Raw genomic sequence first — 22,130 nt, 5'->3', positions numbered from 1 at the left:
AATGTCGCCAAATCGGACATCACGCGATTGGACATCACGAGATCAGATGTCACGCGATCGAATGTCACACGATCGAATGTCACCAAATCGGACATCACGCGATTGGACATCATGAGATCAGATGTCACGCGATCGAATGTCACACGATTGAATGTCACCAAATCGGACATCACACGATTGGACATCATGAGATCAGATGTCACGCGATCGAATGTCACACGATCGAATGTCACCAAATCGGACATCACACGATTGGACATCATGAGATCAGATGTCACGCGATCGAATGTCACTGGATCGAATGTCACCAAATCGGACATCACACGATTGGACATCATGAGATCAGATGTCACGCGATCGAATGTCACACGATCGAACGTCGCCAAATCGGACATCACACGATTGGACATCATGAGATCAGATGTCACGCGATCGAATGTCACACGATCGAACGTCGCCAAATCGGACATCACACGATTGGACATCATGAGATCAGATGTCACGCGATCGAATGCCACTGGATCAAATGTCGCCAAATCGGACATCACACGATTGGACATCACGAGATCAGATGTCACGCGATCGAATGTCACTGGATCGAATGTCGCCAAATCGGACATCACACGATTGGACATCATGAGATCAGATGTCACGCGATCGAATGTCACACGATCGAATGTCACCAAATCGGACATCACGCGATTGGACATCATGAGATCAGATGTCACGCGATCGAATGTCACACGATCGAACGTCGCCAAATCGGACATCACACGATTGGACATCATGAGATCAGATGTCACGCGATCGAATGTCACTGGATCGAATGTCACCAAATCGGACATCACGCGATTGGACATCATGAGATCAGATGTCACGCGATCGAATGTCACTGGATCGAATGTCACCAAATCGGACATCACACGATTGGACATCATGAGATCAGATGTCACGCGATCGAATGTCACTGGATCAAATGTCGCCAAATCGGACATCACACGATTGGACGTCACGAGATCAGATGTCACGCGATCGAATGTCACTGGATCGAATGTCACCAAATCGGACATCACACGATTGGACATCATGAGATCAGATGTCACGCGATCGAATGTCACTGGATCAAATGTCGCCAAATCGGACATCACACGATTGGACGTCACGAGATCAGATGTCACGCGATCGAATGTCACACGATCGAATGTCGCCAAATCGGACATCACGCGATTGGACATCATGAGATCAGATGTCACGCGATCGAATGTCACACGATCGAATGTCGCCAAATCGGACATCACGCGATTGGACATCATGAGATCAGATGTCACGCGATCGAATGTCACTGGATCAAATGTCGCCAAATCGGACATCACACGATTGGACATCATGAGATCAGATGTCACGCGATCGAATGTCACTGGATCAAATGTCGCCAAATCGGACATCACACGATTGGACGTCACGAGATCAGATGTCACGCGATCGAATGTCACACGATCGAATGTCACCAAATCGGACATCACACGATTGGACATCATGAGATCAGATGTCACGCGATCGAATGTCACTGGATCGAATGTCACCAAATCGGACATCACACGATTGGGCATCATGAGATCAGATGTCACGCGATCGAATGCCACTGGATCAAATGTCGCCAAATCGGACATCACACGATTGGACATCACGAGATCAGATGTCACGCGATCGAATGTCACTGGATCGAATGTCGCCAAATCGGACATCACACGATTGGACATCATGAGATCAGATGTCACGCGATCGAATGTCACTGGATCGAATGTCGCCAAATCGGACATCACACGATTGGACATCACGAGATCAGATGTCACGCGATCGAATGTCACACGATCGAATGTCGCCAAATCGGACATCACACGATTGGACATCACGAGATCAGATGTCACGCGATCGAATGTCACACGATCGAATGTCACCAAATCGGACATCACACGATTGGACATCACGAGATCAGATGTCACGCGATCGAATGTCACTGGATCAAATGTCGCCAAATCGGACATCACGCGATTGGACATCACGAGATCAGATGTCACGCGATCGAATGTCACTGGATCGAATGTCGCCAAATCGGACATCACGCGATTGGACATCACGAGATCAGATGTCACGCGATCGAATGTCACCAAATCGGACATCACGCGATTGGACATCATGAGATCAGATGTCACGCGATCGAATGTCACACGATTGAATGTCACCAAATCGGACATCACACGATTGGACATCATGAGATCAGATGTCACGCGATCGAATGTCACACGATCGAATGTCACCAAATCGGACATCACACGATTGGACATCATGAGATCAGATGTCACGCGATCGAATGTCACTGGATCGAATGTCACCAAATCGGACATCACACGATTGGACATCATGAGATCAGATGTCACGCGATCGAATGTCACACGATCGAACGTCGCCAAATCGGACATCACACGATTGGACATCATGAGATCAGTTGTCACGCGATCGAATGTCACACGATCGAACGTCGCCAAATCGGACATCACACGATTGGACATCATGAGATCAGATGTCACGCGATCGAATGCCACTGGATCAAATGTCGCCAAATCGGACATCACACGATTGGACATCACGAGATCAGATGTCACGCGATCGAATGTCACTGGATCGAATGTCGCCAAATCGGACATCACACGATTGGACATCATGAGATCAGATGTCACGCGATCGAATGTCACACGATCGAATGTCACCAAATCGGACATCACGCGATTGGACATCATGAGATCAGATGTCACGCGATCGAATGTCACACGATCGAACGTCGCCAAATCGGACATCACACGATTGGACATCATGAGATCAGATGTCACGCGATCGAATGTCACTGGATCGAATGTCACCAAATCGGACATCACGCGATTGGACATCATGAGATCAGATGTCACGCGATCGAATGTCACTGGATCGAATGTCACCAAATCGGACATCACACGATTGGACATCATGAGATCAGATGTCACGCGATCGAATGTCACTGGATCAAATGTCGCCAAATCGGACATCACACGATTGGACGTCACGAGATCAGATGTCACGCGATCGAATGTCACTGGATCGAATGTCACCAAATCGGACATCACACGATTGGACATCATGAGATCAGATGTCACGCGATCGAATGTCACTGGATCAAATGTCGCCAAATCGGACATCACACGATTGGACGTCACGAGATCAGATGTCACGCGATCGAATGTCACACGATCGAATGTCGCCAAATCGGACATCACGCGATTGGACATCATGAGATCAGATGTCACGCGATCGAATGTCACACGATCGAATGTCGCCAAATCGGACATCACGCGATTGGACATCATGAGATCAGATGTCACGCGATCGAATGTCACTGGATCAAATGTCGCCAAATCGGACATCACACGATTGGACATCATGAGATCAGATGTCACGCGATCGAATGTCACTGGATCAAATGTCGCCAAATCGGACATCACACGATTGGACGTCACGAGATCAGATGTCACGCGATCGAATGTCACACGATCGAATGTCACCAAATCGGACATCACACGATTGGACATCATGAGATCAGATGTCACGCGATCGAATGTCACTGGATCGAATGTCACCAAATCGGACATCACACGATTGGGCATCATGAGATCAGATGTCACGCGATCGAATGCCACTGGATCAAATGTCGCCAAATCGGACATCACACGATTGGACATCACGAGATCAGATGTCACGCGATCGAATGTCACTGGATCGAATGTCGCCAAATCGGACATCACACGATTGGACATCATGAGATCAGATGTCACGCGATCGAATGTCACTGGATCGAATGTCGCCAAATCGGACATCACACGATTGGACATCACGAGATCAGATGTCACGCGATCGAATGTCACACGATCGAATGTCGCCAAATCGGACATCACACGATTGGACATCACGAGATCAGATGTCACGCGATCGAATGTCACACGATCGAATGTCACCAAATCGGACATCACACGATTGGACATCACGAGATCAGATGTCACGCGATCGAATGTCACTGGATCAAATGTCGCCAAATCGGACATCACGCGATTGGACATCACGAGATCAGATGTCACGCGATCGAATGTCACACGATCGAACGTCGCCAAATCGGACATCACACGATTGGACATCATGAGATCAGATGTCACGCGATCGAATGTCACTGGATCGAATGTCGCCAAATCGGACATCACACGATTGGACATCATGAGATCAGATGTCACGCGATCGAATGTCACTGGATCAAATGTCGCCAAATCGGACATCACGCGATTGGACATCACGAGATCAGATGTCACGCGATCGAATGTCACTGGATCGAATGTCGCCAAATCGGACATCACACGATTGGACATCATGAGATCAGATGTCACGCGATCGAATGTCGCGCGATCGAATGTCACCAAATCGGACATCACGCGAATGGACATCATGAGATCAGATGTCACGCGATCGAATGTCACACGATCGAATGTCGCCAAATCGGACATCACACGATTGGACATCATGAGATCAGATGTCACGCGATCGAATGTCACTGGATCGAATGTCGCCAAATCGGACATCACACGATTGGACATCATGAGATCAGATGTCACGCGATCGAATGTCACACGATCGAACGTCGCCAAATCGGACATCACACGATTGGACATCATGAGATCAGGTGTCACGCGATCGAATGTCACACGATCGAATGTCGCCAAATCGGACATCACGCGATTGGACGTCATGAGATCAGGTGTCACGCGATCGAATGTCACACGATCGAATGTCGCCAAATCGGACATCACGCGATTGGACATCATGAGATCAGATGTCACGCGATCGAATGTCACTGGATCAAATGTCACCAAATCGGACATCACACGATTGGACATCACGAGATCAGATGTCACGCGATCGAATGTCACACGATCAAATGTCACCAAATCGGACATCACGCGATTGGACATCATGAGATCAGATGTCACGCGATCGAATGTCACACGATCAAATGTCACCAAATCGGACATCACGCGATTGGACGTCATGAGATCAGATGTCACGCGATCGAATGTCACACGATCGAATGTCGCCAAATCGGACATCACACGATTGGGCATCATGAGATCAGATGTCACGCGATCGAATGTCACATGATCGAATGTCACCAAATCGGACATCACGCGATTGGACATCATGAGATCAGATGTCACGCGATCGAATGTCACATGATCGAACGTCGCCAAATCGGACATCACGCGATTGGGCATCATGAGATCAGATGTCACGCGATCGAATGTCACACGATCGAACGTCGCCAAATCGGACATCACGCGATTGGACATCATGAGATCAGATGTCACGCGATCGAATGTCACACGATCGAATGTCGCCAAATCAGACATCACACGATTGGACATCATGAGATCAGATGTCACGCGATCGAATGTCACACGATCGAATGTCGCCAAATCAGACATCACGCGATTGGACATCATGAGATCAGATGTCACGCGATCGAATGTCACACGATCGAATGTCGCCAAATCGGACATCACACGATTGGACATCACGAGATCAGATGTCACGCGATCGAATGCCACTGGATCGAATGTCGCCAAATCGGACATCACACGATTGGACATCATGAGATCAGATGTCACGCGATCGAATGCCACTGGATCGAATGTCGCCAAATCGGACATCACACGATTGGACATCATGAGATCAGATGTCACGCGATCGAATGTCACTGGATCAAATGTCGCCAAATCGGACATCACACGATTGGACATCATGAGATCAGATGTCACGCGATCGAATGTCACACGATCGAATGTCGCCAAATCGGACATCACACGATTGGGCATCATGAGATCAGATGTCACGCGATCGAATGTCACTGGATCGAATGTCGCCAAATCGGACATCACACGATTGGACATCATGAGATCAGATGTCACGCGATCGAATGTCACGCGATCGAATGTCGCCAAATCGGACATCACACGATTGGACATCATGAGATCAGATGTCACGCGATCGAATGTCACTGGATCAAATGTCGCCAAATCGGACATCACACGATTGGACATCATGAGATCAGATGTCACGCGATCGAATGTCACACGATCGAATGTCGCCAAATCGGACATCACGCGATTGGACATCATGAGATCAGATGTCACGCGATCGAATGTCACTGGATCGAATGTCGCCAAATCGGACATCACGCGATTGGGCATCACGAGATCAGATGTCACGCGATCGAATGCCACTGGATCAAATGTCGCCAAATTGGACATCACGCGATTGGACATCACGAGATCAGATGTCACGCGATCGAATGTCACACGATCAAATGTCGCCAAATCGGACATCACACGATTGGGCATCATGAGATCAGATGTCACGCGATCGAATGCCACTGGATCAAATGTCGCCAAATCGGACATCACACGATTGGACATCATGAGATCAGATGTCACGCGATCGAATGCCACTGGATCAAATGTCGCCAAATCGGACATCACGCGATTGGACATCATGAGATCAGATGTCACGCGATCGAATGTCACACGATCGAATGTCGCCAAATCGGACATCACACGATTGGACATCATGAGATCAGATGTCACGCGATCGAATGTCACTGGATCGAATGTCGCCAAATCGGACATCACACGATTGGACATCATGAGATCAGATGTCACGCGATCGAATGTCACACGATCGAATGTCACCAAATCGGACATCACGCGATTGGACATCATGAGATCAGATGTCACGCGATCGAATGTCACACGATTGAATGTCGCCAAATCGGACATCACGCGATTGGACATCACGAGATCAGATGTCACGCGATCGAATGTCACACGATCGAATGTCACCAAATCGGACATCACGCGATTGGACATCATGAGATCAGATGTCACGCGATCGAATGTCACACGATTGAATGTCACCAAATCGGACATCACACGATTGGACATCATGAGATCAGATGTCACGCGATCGAATGTCACTGGATCGAATGTCACCAAATCGGACATCACACGATTGGACATCATGAGATCAGATGTCACGCGATCGAATGTCACTGGATCGAATGTCGCCAAATCGGACATCACGCGATTGGACATCACGAGATCAGATGTCACGCGATCGAATGTCACACGATCGAATGTCACCAAATCGGACATCACGCGATTGGACATCATGAGATCAGATGTCACGCGATCGAATGTCACACGATTGAATGTCACCAAATCGGACATCACACGATTGGACATCATGAGATCAGATGTCACGCGATCGAATGTCACTGGATCGAATGTCGCCAAATCGGACATCACGCGATTGGACATCATGAGATCAGATGTCACGCGATCGAATGTCACACGATCGAATGTCGCCAAATCGGACATCACACGATTGGCCATCGCGAGATCAGGTGTCACGCGATCGAATGTCACACGATCGAATGTCACCAAATCGGACATCACACGATTGGACATCATGAGATCAGATGTCACGCGATCGAATGTCACACGATCGAACGTCGCCAAATCGGACATCACACGATTGGACATCATGAGATCAGATGTCACGCGATCGAATGTCACACGATCGAACGTCGCCAAATCGGACATCACACGATTGGACATCATGAGATCAGGTGTCACGCGATCGAATGTCACACGATCGAATGTCACCAAATCGGACATCACGCGATTGGACATCATGAGATCAGATGTCACGCGATCGAATGTCACACGATCGAACGTCGCCAAATCGGACATCACACGATTGGACATCATGAGATCAGATGTCACGCGATCGAATGTCACTGGATCGAATGTCACCAAATCGGACATCACGCGATTGGACATCATGAGATCAGATGTCACGCGATCGAATGTCACTGGATCGAATGTCACCAAATCGGACATCACACGATTGGACATCATGAGATCAGATGTCACGCGATCGAATGTCACTGGATCAAATGTCGCCAAATCGGACATCACACGATTGGACGTCACGAGATCAGATGTCACGCGATCGAATGTCACACGATCGAATGTCGCCAAATCGGACATCACGCGATTGGACATCATGAGATCAGATGTCACGCGATCGAATGTCACACGATCGAATGTCGCCAAATCGGACATCACGCGATTGGACATCATGAGATCAGATGTCACGCGATCGAATGTCACTGGATCAAATGTCGCCAAATCGGACATCACACGATTGGACATCATGAGATCAGATGTCACGCGATCGAATGTCACTGGATCAAATGTCGCCAAATCGGACATCACACGATTGGACGTCACGAGATCAGATGTCACGCGATCGAATGTCACACGATCGAATGTCACCAAATCGGACATCACACGATTGGACATCATGAGATCAGATGTCACGCGATCGAATGTCACTGGATCGAATGTCACCAAATCGGACATCACACGATTGGACATCATGAGATCAGATGTCACGCGATCGAATGCCACTGGATCGAATGTCACCAAATCGGACATCACGCGATTGGACATCATGAGATCAGATGTCACGCGATCGAATGTCACACGATCGAATGTCGCCAAATCGGACATCACACGATTGGACATCATGAGATCAGATGTCACGCGATCGAATGTCACACGATCAAATGTCGCCAAATCGGACATCACACGATTGGACATCACGAGATCAGATGTCACGCGATCGAATGTCACTGGATCGAATGTCGCCAAATCGGACATCACACGATTGGACATCATGAGATCAGATGTCACGCGATCGAATGTCACTGGATCGAATGTCGCCAAATCGGACATCACACGATTGGACATCACGAGATCAGATGTCACGCGATCGAATGTCACACGATCGAATGTCGCCAAATCGGACATCACACGATTGGACATCACGAGATCAGATGTCACGCGATCGAATGTCACTGGATCGAATGTCGCCAAATCGGACATCACACGATTGGACATCATGAGATCAGATGTCACGCGATCGAATGTCACACGATCGAATGTCGCCAAATCGGACATCACGCGATTGGACATCACGAGATCAGATGTCACGCGATCGAATGTCACTGGATCAAATGTCGCCAAATCGGACATCACACGATTGGACATCATGAGATCAGATGTCACGCGATCGAATGTCACTGGATCGAATGTCGCCAAATCGGACATCACGCGATTGGACATCATGAGATCAGATGTCACGCGATCGAATGTCACACGATCGAATGTCGCCAAATCGGACATCACACGATTGGGCATCATGAGATCAGATGTCACGCGATCGAATGTCACACGATCGAATGTCACCAAATCGGACATCACACGATTGGACATCATGAGATCAGATGTCACGCGATCGAATGTCACACGATCGAATGTCGCCAAATCGGACATCACACGATTGGTCATCATGAGATCAGATGTCACGCGATCGAATGTCACACGATCGAATGTCGCCAAATCGGACATCACACGATTGGACATCACGAGATCAGATGTCACGCGATCGAATGTCACTGGATCGAATGTCGCCAAATCGGACATCACACGATTGGACATCATGAGATCAGATGTCACGCGATCGAATGCCACTGGATCGAATGTCGCCAAATCGGACATCACACGATTGGACATCATGAGATCAGATGTCACGCGATCGAATGTCACTGGATCGAATGTCGCCAAATCGGACATCACACGATTGGACATCATGAGATCAGATGTCACGCGATCGAATGCCACTGGATCGAATGTCGCCAAATCGGACATCACACGATTGGACATCATGAGATCAGATGTCACGCGATCGAATGCCACTGGATCGAATGTCGCCAAATCGGACATCACACGATTGGACATCATGAGATCAGATGTCACGCGATCGAATGTCACACGATCGAATGTCACCAAATCAGACATCACGCGATTGGGCATCATGAGATCAGATGTCACGCGATCGAATGTCACACGATCGAATGTCACCAAATCGGACATCACACGATTGGACATCATGAGATCAGATGTCACGCGATCGAATGTCACTGGATCGAATGTCACCAAATCGGACATCACACGATTGGACATCATGAGATCAGATGTCACGCGATCGAATGCCACTGGATCGAATGTCACCAAATCAGACATCACACGATTGGACATCGTGAGATCAGATGTCACGCGATCGAATGTCACTGGATCGAATGTCACCAAATCAGACATCACACGATTGGACATCATGAGATCAGATGTCACGCGATCGAATGCCACTGGATCGAATGTCGCCAAATCGGACATCACACGATTGGACATCATGAGATCAGATGTCACGCGATCGAATGTCACTGGATCGAATGTCGCCAAATCGGACATCACACGATTGGACATCATGAGATCAGATGTCACGCGATCGAATGTCACTGGATCGAATGTCACCAAATCGGACATCATGTGATTGGACTTCACGAGATCGGATGTCAGGCAATCGGATGTCACACGATCGAATGTCACGAGATGGAACTTGACGAGATCAGAAGTCACGCGATCGGACGTCACACGATCGAACGTCACGCAATCAGACGTCACGCGATCGCTCATCACGAGATCGAACGTCACGAGGTGGATCTTCACAAGATCGGATGTCACGCATCGAACGTCACGTGATCGAACATCACGCAATCAAATGTCACGCAATCGAACATCATGTGATCAAACATCAGGAGATCGAACATCACCAGATCAGATGTCACGCAATCAGGTGTCATGCGATTAAACATCACGCGATCGAATGGCACGTGATCGAATGTCACGTGATCGAATGTCACGTGATCGAACGTCATGTGATCAAACATCAAGAGATCAAATGTCACGCAATCGAATGTCATGCAATTTGTCTTCACGTGATAGAACATGGCATGCTCGAACGTCACATCATCAAATGTCACGCATTCGGACATCATGCAATTGAAATTTACGTGACCGGAAATCACGCGATCGAACGTCACGCGATCGAACGTCACGCGATCCAATCACCCGTCATCAAATGTCACGCAATCGAACGTCACGCAATCGAATGCCACGTGATCAAACGTCATGTGATCAAATGTCACGCGATCGGACATCATGCGAACGAACATCATGCGATCAAACGTCAGGTGATTGAATATCACGCAATCGAACGTCACGGTGTCAGACATCATGCGATTGAACGTCACGTGATCAAACATCACGTGATCGAGGGTCACGCAATCGAACGTCACACGATCAAACATCATGCGATTGAAAGACATGCGATCGGACATCAGGAGATAGAATGTCATGAGATCGAACGTAACAAGATCGAGCGTCATGTGATCGGAGAGATCGAACGTAACGAGATTGAACGTCATGTGATCGAACGTCACCAAATCGGATATCACGCGATCGGACATCAGGAGATCAGATGTCATGCGATCGGACGTCACACGATTGAGCGTCACGCGATCGAACGTCATGAGATTGAACGTCATGAGAGGGAACTTCACGAGATCGGATGTCACACGATCGTATTTCATGAGATTGAACGTCACGTGATTGGACGTCACGCGATCGAACGTCACGAGATGGAACTTCACGAGATCGGATGTCACGAGATCGAATGTCACGTGTGGAACGTCAGGAGATCGAACATCAAGAGATCAAATGTCATGCGATCAAATGTCACGCGATCGGACATCACGTGATTGAACGTCACGCAATCGGACATCACATGATCGAACATCACGCGATCGGACATCACCTGATCGAACGTAACGCGATCGGACATGACATGATCGAACGTCACGCGATCGGACATCACGTGATCGAACATCACACAATCAAATGTCACGAGATTGAACGTCACGTGATCGAACGTCATGTGATCGAACATCACACGATCAAATGTCACACGATTGAACGTCACGCGATCGAACGTCATGTGATCGAACGTCACGCAATCAAATGTCACGCGATCGAACGTCACGTGATCGAACATCATTTGACCGAATGTCACGAGATCGAATGTCACGCGATCGAACGTCACGCAATCGAACATCACGCGATCAAATGTCAGGCGATCGAACATCACGCGATCCAATCTCACATCATCAAATGTCACGTGATCGAATGGCAAGCAATTGTACATCACGTGATCTAACTTGGTCACAGTTCCAATGTCATGAGATCGAACGTCACGCGATCGAACGTCAGGAGATCGGATGTCAGGAGATCGGATATCACGCGATCGGATGTCATACGATCGAATGTCATGTGATTGGATGCCACACGATCGGAAAGCCCCGTCGAAACCCTCATGGAAACACTCCGAGGCCACAGACTTACTTCTTGATGGAGTTGGTGATGAGGAGATGCGCGTCCTGCCGCTCATCCAGCAGGAACATAGCGCCCAGGTACCCAACCCGCTTGTCCGTGAACTTGGGCGAGGCGATCAACTTGAGGCACTCCATCTACAGAGGAAAGAAACCCTGCTGTTTACCAGACATGGAACGAGAGGGGAGAGGAGCGGGGGAGAGGAGGGGAGGGGAGGGGAGCGGAGGGGAGGAGAGGGGAGGAGAGGGGAGAGGAGGGGAGGAGAGGGGAGGGGAGGGGAGGGGAGGAGAGGGGAGAGGAGGGGAGGAGAGGGGAGGAGAGGGGAGGAGAGGAGAGGGGAGGAGAGGGGAGGGGAGGGGTGGGGAGGGGAGGGGAGGAGAGGGGAGGGGAGGGGAGGGGAGGAGAGGAGAGGGGAGGGGAGGAGAGGGTTGGGGAGGGGAGGAGAGGGGAGGGGAGGAGAGGGGAGGGGGAGGGGAGGAGAGGAGAGGAGAGGGGAGGAGAGGAGAGGGGAGGAGACGGGAGGGGAGGAGAGGGGAGGGGTGGAGAGAGGAGCAGAGGGAAGGAGAGGGGAGGGGAGGGGAGAGGAGGAGAGGGGAGGAGAGGAGAGGGGAGGAGAGGGGAGGGGAGGAGAGGGGAGCAGAGGGGAGGAGAGGGGAGGAGAGGGGAGGAGAGGAGAGTGGTGGGGAGGGGAGGGGAGTAGAGGGGAGGAGAGGAGAGGGGTGAGGAGGGGAGGGGAGGAGAGGGGAGGGGAGGGGAGGAGAGGGGAGGGGAGCAGAGGGGAGGAGAGGGGAGGAGAGGAGAGCGGTGGGGAGGGGAGGGGAGTAGAGGGGAGGAGAGGAGAGGGGTGAGGAGGGGAGGGGAGGAGAGGGGAGGGGAGGGGAGGAGAGGGGAGGGGAGGGAAGGTGAGGACAGGGGTGGGGAGGGGAGCGGAGGAGAGGGGAGGGGAGGGGAGGAGAGGGGAGGAGAGGAGAGGAGAGCGGTGGGCAGGAGAGGGTGGAGAGGGGAGGAGAAGAGAGGGGTGGGGAGGGGAGGGGAGGGGAGTGGAGGAGAGCGGAGGGAAGGAGAGGGGAGGAGAGGGGAGGAGAGGAGAGCGATGGGGATGGGAGGGGAGGAGAGGGGAGGAGAGGGGAGGGGAGGAGAGGGGAGCAGAGGGGAGGAGAGGGGAGGAGAGGGGAGGAGAGGAGAGTGGTGGGGAGGGGAGGGGAGTAGAGGGGAGGAGAGGAGAGGGGTGAGGAGGGGAGGGGAGGAGAGGGGAGGGGAGGGGAGGAGAGGGGAGGGGAGCAGAGGGGAGGAGAGGGGAGGAGAGGGGAGGAGAGGAGAGCGGTGGGGAGGGGAGGGGAGTAGAGGGGAGGAGAGGAGAGGGGTGAGGAGGGGAGGGGAGGAGAGGGGAGGGGAGGGGAGGAGAGGGGAGGGGAGGGAAGGTGAGGACAGGGGTGGGGAGGGGAGCGGAGGAGAGGGGAGGGGAGGGGAGGAGAGGGGAGGAGAGGAGAGGAGAGCGGTGGGCAGGAGAGGGTGGAGAGGGGAGGAGAAGAGTGGGGTGGGGAGGGGAGGGGAGGGGAGTGGAGGAGAGCGGAGGGAAGGAGAGGGGAGGAGAGGGGAGGAGAGGAGAGCGATGGGGATGGGAGGGGAGGAGAGGGGAGGGGAGGAGAAAGGAGCAGAGGGAAGGTGAGAGGAGGAGAGGAGAGAGGAGGAGAGGAGAGGGGAGGAGAGCGGTGAGGATGGGAGGGGAGGAGGGGGAGGGGAGGAGAGAGGAGTAGAGGGGAGGGAAGGGGAGGAGAGAGGAGGGCAGGGGAGGAGAGAGGAGGGGAGGGGAGGGGAGGAGAGGGAAGGAGAGGGGAGGAGAGGAGAGCGGTGGGGATGGGAGGGGAGGAGAGGGGAGGGGAGGAGAGAGGAGCAGAGGGGAGGGGAGGAGAGGGGAGGGGGAGGGAGGAGAGGGGAGGGAAGGGGAGGCGAGAGGAGGGGAGGGGAGGGGAGGGGGAGGGGAGGGGAGGAGAGAGGAGGGGAGGGGAGGGGAGGGGAGCAGAGGGAAGGAGAGGGGAGGAGAGGGGAGGGGAGGAGAGAGGAGCAGAGGGGAGGGGAGGAGAGGGGAGGGGAGGGGAGCTGAGGACAGGGGTGGGGAGGGGAGCGGAGGAGAGGGGAGGGGAGGGGAGGAGAGGGGAGGAGAGGAGAGGAGAGCGGTGGGGAGGGAAGGGGAGGGGAGTGGAGGAGAGGGGAGGGAAGGAGAGGGGAGGAGAGGGGAGGAGAGGGGAGGAGAGGAGAGCGGTGGGGATGGGAGGGGAGGAGAACGGAGCAGAGGGGAGGGGAGGGGAGGAGAGGTGAGGGGAGGGGAGGGGAGGAGAGGGGAGGGAGGGGAGGTGAGGACAGGGGTGGGGAGGGGAGCGGAGGAGAGGGGAGGGGAGGGGAGGAGAGGGGAGGAGAGGAGAGGAGAGCGGTGGGCAGAAGAGGGTGGAGAGGGGAGGAGAGGAGAGGAGAGGAGAGGGGTGGGGAGGGGAGGGGAGGGGAGTGGAGGGGAGGGGAGGAGAGGGGAGGAGAGGAAAGCGGTGGGGATGGGAGGGGAGGAGAAGGGAGGGGAGGAGAAAGGAGCAGAGGGAAGGGGAGGGGAGGAGAGGAGAGAGGAGGGGAGGAGAGGAGAGGGGAGGAGGGGAGAGAGGAGGGGAGGAGAGGAGAGGGGAGGAGAGCGGTGGGGATGGGAGGGGAGGAGAGGGGAGGGGAGGAGAGAGGAGGGGAGAGGAGGAGAGGGGAGGAGAGGGGAGGGGGAGGGAGGAGAGGGGAGGGAAGGGGAGGAGAGAGGAGGGGAGGGGAGGAGAGAGGAGAGGAGGGGAGGGGAGCAGAGGGGAGGAGTGGGAAGGAGAGGGGAGGAGAGGAGAGCGGTGGGGATGGGAGGGGAGGAGAGGGGAGGGGAGGAGAGAGGAGCAGAGGGGAGGGGAGGAGAGGGGAGGGGTGGGGAGCTGAGGACAGGGGTGGGGAGGGGAGCGGAGGAGAGGGGAGGGGAGGGGAGCAGAGGGGAGGAGAGGAGAGGAGAGGAGTGGGTAGGGAAGGGGAGGGGAGTGGAGGAGAGGGGAGGGAAGGAGAGGGGAGGAGAGGGAAGGAGAGGGGAGGAGAGGGAAGGAGAGGGGAGGAGAGGAGAGCGGTGGAGATGGGAGGGGAGGAGAGGGGAGGGGAGGAGAAAGGAGCAGAGGGGAGGGGAGGGGAGGAGAGGAGAGAGGAGGGGAGGAGAGGAGAGGGGAGGAGAGGAGAGAGGAGGGGAGGAGAGGAGAGGGGAGGAAAGCAGTGGGGATGGGAGGGGAGGAGAGGGGAGGGGTGGAGAGAGGAGTAGAGGGGAGGGAAGGGGAGGAGAGAGGAGGGGAGGGGAGGAGAGAGGAGGGGAGGGGAGGAGAGGGAAGGAGAGGGGAGGAGAGGAGAGGGGAGGGGAGGAGAGAGGAGCGTAGGGGAGGGGAGGAGAGGGGAGGGGGAGGGAGGAGAAGGGAGGGAAGGGGAGGCGAGAGGAGGGGAGGGGAGGGGGGGAGGGGAGGGGAGGAGAGAGGAGGGGAGGGGAGGGGAGGGGAGCAGAGGGGAGGAGAGGGAAGGAGAGGGGAGGAGAGGGGAGGGGAGGAGAAAGGAGCAGAGGGAAGGGGAGGGGAGGAGAGGAGAGAGGAGGGGAGGAGAGGAGAGGGGAGGAGAGGAGAGGAGAGGGGAGGAGAGCTGTGGGGATGGGAGGGGAGGAGAGAGGAGTAGAGGGGAGGAGAGGGGAGAGGAGGGGAGGAGAGAGGAGGAGAGGGGAGGAGAGGGGAGGAGAGGGGAGGAGAGGGGAGGAGAGGGGAGGAGAGAGGAGGAGAGGGGAGGAGAAGTGAGAAGAGGGGAGGGGAAGGGAGGAGAGGGGAGGGAAGGGGAGGAGAGAGGAGGGGAGGGGAGGAGAGAGGAGGGCAGGGGAGGGGAGGAGAGGGGAGGAGAGGAGAGCGGTGGGGATGGGAGGGGAGGAGAGGGGAGGGGAGGAGAGAGAAGCAGAGGGGAGGGGAGGAGAGGGGATGGGAGGGGAGGAGAGGGGAGGGGAGGGGAGGGGTGGGGATGGGAGGGGAGGAGAGGGGAGGGGAGGGGAGGAGAGGGGAGGGGAGGGGAGGGGTAGGGATGGGAGGGGAGGAGAGGGGAGGGGCGGAGAGGGGAGGGGAGGAGAGGGGAGGGGAGGGGAGGAGAGGCAAGGAGAAGGGAGGAGAGGGGAGGGGAGGGGAGGAGAGAGGAGGGGAGGGGAGGAGAGGGGAGGGGAGGGGAGGGGAGGAGAGGGGAGGGGAGGAGAGGAAAGGGGAGGAGAGGGGAGGGGAGGGGAGGGAGGAGAGCGGAGGAGAGGAGAGGAGAGGCGAGGGGAGGAGAAGGGAGGAGAGGGGAGGGGAGGGGAAGGGAGGAGAGGAGAGGGGAGGAGAGGAGAGGGGAGGAGAGGGGAGGAGAGGGGAGGGGTGGGGATGGGAGGGGAGGAGAGGGGAGGGGGTAGAGGGGAGGGGAGGAGAGGGGAGGGGAGGAGAGGAGAGGAGCAGAGAGGGGAGGAGAGGGGTGGAGAGGAGTGGGGATCGGAGGGGAGGAGAGGGGAGGGGAGGAGAGGGAAGGAGAGGGGAGGAGAGGAGAGCGGTGGGGATGGGAGGGGAGGAGAGGGGAGGGGAGGAGAGAGGAGCAGAGGGGAGGGGAGGAGAGGGGAGGGGTGGGGAGCTGAGGACAGGGGTGGGGAGGGGAGCGGAGGAGAGGGGAGGAGAGGGGAGGGGAGGGGAGCAGAGGGGAGGAGAGGAGAGGAGAGCGGTGGGGAGGAGAGGGGTGGAGAGGCGAGGAGAGGAGAGGGGTGGGCAGGGAAGGGGAGGGGAGTGGAGGGGAGGGAAGGAGAGGGGAGGAGAGGGAAGGAGAGGGGAGGAGAGGAGAGTGGTGGGGATGGGAGGGGAGGAAAGAGGAGGGGAGGAGAAAGGAGCAGAGGGGAGTGGAGGGGAGGAGAGGAGAGAGGAGGGAAGGAGAGGAGAGGGGAGGAGAGGAGAGAGGAGGGGAGGAGAGGAGAGGGGAGGAGAGGGGAGGGGAGGGGAGGAGAGGGGAGGGGAGGAGAGAGGAGTAGAGGGGAGGAGAGGGGAGAGGAGGGGAGTAGAGGGGAGGAGAGGGGAGGAGAGATGAGGGGAGAGGAGAGGAGAGGGGAGGAGAGGGGAGGGGAGGAGAAAGGAGCAGAGGGGAGGGGAGGGGAGGAGAGGGGAGGGGAGGAGAGGAGAGAGGAGGGGAGGAGAGGAGAGGGGAGGAGAGCAGTTGGGATGGGAGGAGAGGAGAGGGGAGGAGAGGAGAGAGGAGGGGAGGAGAGGAGAGGGGAGGAGAGCAGTTGGGATGGGAGGAGAGGGGAGGGGAGGAGAGGGGAGGGGAAGGAGAGGGGAGGGGAGGGGAGGAGAGGGGAGGGGAGGAGAGAGGAGTAGAGGGGAGGAGAGGGGAGAGGAGGGGAGGAGAGGGGAGTAGAGGGGAGGAGAGGGGAGGAGAGATGAGGGGAGAGGAGAGGAGAGGGGAGGAGAGGGGAGGGGAGGAGAAAGGAGCAGAGGGGAGGGGAGGGGAGGAGAGGAGAGGGGAGGAGAGGAGAGAGGAGGGGAGGAGAGGAGAGGGGAGGAGAGCAGTTGGGATGGGAGGAGAGGAGAGGGGAGGGGAGGAGAGGGGAGGAGAGGGGAGAGGAGGGGAGGAGAGGGGAGGAGAGATGAGGGGAGAGGAGGAGAGGGGAGGAGAGAGAAGTAGAGGGGAGGGGAGGATAGGGGAGAGGAGGAGAGGAGAGGAGAGGAGAGGAAAGGGGAGGGGAAGAGAGGGGAGGGGAGGAGAGGAGAGGAGAGGGGAGGAGAGGGGAGGGGAGGAGAGGGGAGGGGAAGGAGAGGGGAGGGGAAGGGGAGGGGAAGGGGAGGGGAGGAGAGGGGAGGGGAAGGAGAGGGGAGGGGAAGGAGAGGGGAGGGGAGGAGGGCAGGTGAGGGGAGGTGAGGGGAGTTGAGGGGAGGGGAGGAGAGTGGAGGGGAAGGGAGGGGAGGAGGGGGAGGGGAGGGCAAGAGAGGGGAGGGGAAGGGAGGGGAGGGGTGGGGAGGAGAGGAGATTGGAGGGGAGGAGAGGGGAGAGGAGGGGAGGGGAGGGGAGGAGAGGGGAGGGGAAAGGAGGGGAGGAGAGAAGAGCAGAGAGGGAGGAGGGGAGGGGAGGATAGGGGAGGCGAAGGGAGGGGAGGTGAGTGAAGGTGAAGGGAGGGGAGGAGAGGTAAGGGAAGGAGAGGGCAGGAGAGGGGAGGCGAGGTGAGAAGGGAGGGGAGGAGAGGGGAAGGGAGGAGAGGGGTGCGGAGGAGAGGGGGAGCGAGGGAAGAGGAAGCGAGGGGAGTGGAGGGGAGGGGAGGAGATGAGAGGGGAAGGGAGGGGAGGTGAGGCGAGGAGAGAGGGAAGGGGAGGGGAGGGGAGGGGATGAGAAGGGAGGCGAGGGAAGAGGAGCGGGAAAGGAGTGGGGAGGAGAGGTGAGGAGGAGAGGAATATAGAGGAGAGGAGAGAAGTGAGATGAGGAGAGAGACGACAGACACCTAGCTTCAGGAAGAGGTGGAGATGGAGACTAAGACAGAGATGGAGACTAAGAGGAGGTGCTGGCCAGCAGTTGGTCTCTACTGGATTCTTGGGCATCCAGAATGCCTTAGGATCCAAGGCCTGTTAGTTGAGAATCATCTCTGACGGAGTGGGTGGGGCCATGGGTCCGTCACTGACCTTTCACCCTCTGTGACCTGAGGTCAAACCCAGCCCCAGACAGAGTGGGTGACGGTCTCTCCTCTCTGGATGGGGCAGTGGGTTTGGCGGAGATTGTCGTAGGTCATCTCGCTGTAGTGGTCCTGTCACGGGAGACCCCCCCCCACCTTCCAGGCAGAACCTTACTGACGCCTCTGACCTCTGCCCTTTACACCCCCTACACTCTTATTGAACTAGGGTCGGCTCCAGAGGAGGAGAGAGTAGGTTTGATCAAAGTGTGGTGTAACAATCTGCCTGACATAAGAACATAAGAAACAGGAGCAGGAGTCGGCCATTCGGCCCCTCGAGCCTGCTCCGCCATTCAATGAGATCGACTGATCTTCTACCTCATCTCCACTTTCCTGCACTATCCCCATATCCCTCGATTCCCTTAATATCCAAAAATCTATCGATCTCTGTCTTGAATATACTCAACGACTGAGCCTCCACAGCCCTCTGGGGTAGAGAATTCCAAAGATTCACCGCCCTCTGAGTGAAGAAATTTCTCCTCATCTCAGTCCTAAATGGCCGACCCCTTATTCTGAGACTGTGACCCCTGGTTCTAGACTCCCCAGCCAGGGGAAACATCCTCCCTGCATCTACCCTGTCAAGCCCCTTCAGAATCTTGTATGTTTCAATGAGATCACCTCTCATTCTTCTAAACTCTAGAGAATGTAGGCCGAGTCTACTCAATCTCTCCTCATAGGACAATCCCCCCATAGAGTCATAGAGTTATACAGCACAGAAAGAGACCCTTCGGCCCATCGTGTCTGCGCCGGCCATCAAGCCCTGTCAATTCTAATCCCATTTTCCAGCACTTGGTCCGTAGCCTTGTATGCTATGGCGTTTCAAGTGTTCATCTAAATGCTTCTTGAATGTTGTGAGGGTTCCTGCCTCTACCACCCTTTCAGGCAGTGAGTTCCAGATTCCAACCACCCTCTGGGTGAAAAAGTTTTTCCTCAAATTTCCTCTAAACCTCCTGCCCCTTACCTTGAATCTATGCCCCCTTGTTATTGACCCCTCTACTAAGGGAAAAAGTTCCTTTCTATCTACCCTATCTATGCCCCTCATAATTTTGTACACCTCAATCAGGTCCCCCCTCAGCCTTCTCTGCTCCAAGGATAAGGAACCAGTCTGGTGAACCTTCGTTGCACTCCCTCTATGGCAAGTATATCCTTCCTTAGGTAAGGAGACCAAAACTGTACACAATACTCCAGGTGTCGTCTCACCAGGGCCCTGTATATTTGGAGTAAGACGTCTTTACTCTTATACTCAAATCCTCTTGTTATAACTTCAGTCAAATCACCCCTTAACCTTCTAAGTCTTCCGAGTATTCAGTTGGAGGAAATTTCCACTCATCCACTCGGGCAAGCAGTGTAAATTAATGTTTCCCCTGCCGTCTGTTAGTCAACGGTTAATCAAATGGGAGTGATATTGGCTTCTCCTGATATTAATTCAACTGCGTCGTGCGACTTTTCCATTGGAACTGGTCTTCCGAGCAGTTTGATTAACCCTTTGACATGGGCAGCCCCGTTTATGGGATGTGGGCGTCGCTGGCAATGCCAGCATTTATTGCCCATCCCTAGTTGCCCTTGAGAAGGTGGTGGTGAGCCGCCTTCTTGAACCGCTGCAGTCTGTGTGGTGAAGGTACTCCCACAGTACTGTTCGGGAGGGAGTTCCAGGATTTTGACCCAGCGACGATGAAGGATCGGCCGGTATATTTCCAAGTCAGGATGGTGTGTGACTTGGAGGGGAACTTGGAGGTGGTGGTGTTCCCATGCGCCTGCTGCCCTTGTCCTTCTAGGTGGGAGAGGTCGCGGGTTTCGGAGGTGCTGCCGAAGAATCATTGGCGAGTTGCTGCAGTGCATCTTGTAGATGGTACACACTGCAGCCACGGTACGCCGGTGGTGAAGGGAGTGAATGTTTAAGGTGGTGGATGGAGTGCCGATCAAGCGGGTTGCTTTGTCCTGGATGGTGTCGAGCTTCTCGAGTGTTGTTGGAGCTGCACTCATCCAGGCAAGTGGGGAGTATTCCTGACTTGTGCCTTGTAGATGGTGGAAAGGCTTTGAAGAGTCAGGAGGTGAAACACTTGTCGCAGTTTGTAGGTGGGAGTTGGTGTGTAGACTGAAGGTTATTGGTATTTCAACATCACAGGGCCAAGAACAGCTTGAGTTTATACGGCACCTTTAACATAATAAAACTGCCCAAGGTGCTTCACACGACAGTTAACAAACAAAGATTTAACCACATAAGGAGACAGAAGGACAGGTGACCAAACGTTTGGTCAAACAGGTAGGTTTTAAGGAGTGTCGCAAAGAAAGAAAGAGAGGTGCTGTACCTGCCCTGGGAGTGTTTGATGGGTCAGTGCAGAGGGAGCTTTACTCTGTATCTGACCCGTGCTGTACCTGCCTTGGGAGTGTTTGATGGGACAGTGTAGAGGGAGCTTTACTCTGTATCTAACCCGTGCTGTACCTGCCCTGGGAGTGTTTGATGGGACAGTGTAGAGGCAGCTTTACTCTGTATCTAACCCGTGCTGTACCTGCCCTCGAAGTGTTTGATGGGACAGGATGGAGGGAGCTTTACTCTGTATCTAACCTGTGCTGTACCTGCCCTGGGAGTATTTGATGGGACAGTGTAGAGGGAGCTTTATTCTGTATCTAACCCGTGCTGTACCTGCCCTGGGAGTGTTTGATGGGACAGTGTAGAGACAGCTTTACTCTGTATCTAACCCGTGCTGTACCTGCCCTCGAAGTGTTTGATGGGACAGGATGGAGGGAGCTTTACTCTGTATCTAACCCGTGCTGTACCTGCCCTGGGAGTGTTTGATGGGACAGTGTAGAGGGAGCTTTACTCTATATCTAACCCATGCTGTACCTGCCCTGGGAGTGTTTGATGGGACAGTGTAGAGTGAGCATTACTCTGTATCTAACCC

General features: G+C 54.6%; 1 protein-coding gene across 3 annotated transcripts in view; it reads right to left on the bottom strand.

Annotated features, from left to right (window-relative positions):
- The window catches only part of LOC147118328 (AP-1 complex subunit gamma-1-like), a 181,260-nt gene that overhangs the window by 129,596 nt on the left and 29,534 nt on the right, over window positions 1-22,130 (bottom strand). For 2 of the 3 annotated variants that reach the window (XM_085984393.1, XM_085984394.1), the window contains exon 3: window positions 12,495-12,619. The exons of the other annotated variant lie outside the window; for it this stretch is intronic. In XM_085984393.1, coding sequence (XP_085840519.1) covers window positions 12,495-12,619 — 125 coding nt within the window. The remainder of the gene's footprint in view (window positions 1-12,494; window positions 12,620-22,130) is intronic. 3 annotated transcript variants of the gene reach the window in all.

This window comes from Somniosus microcephalus, chromosome 4, assembly GCF_052327205.1.
Source record: "Somniosus microcephalus isolate GS21.2 chromosome 4, FLI_Smic_1.0, whole genome shotgun sequence".
Lineage (NCBI taxonomy): Eukaryota > Metazoa > Chordata > Chondrichthyes > Squaliformes > Somniosidae > Somniosus > Somniosus microcephalus.
Note: the sequence above shows the minus strand (reverse complement) of the source record. Positions and strands in the feature narration are given on the sequence as shown.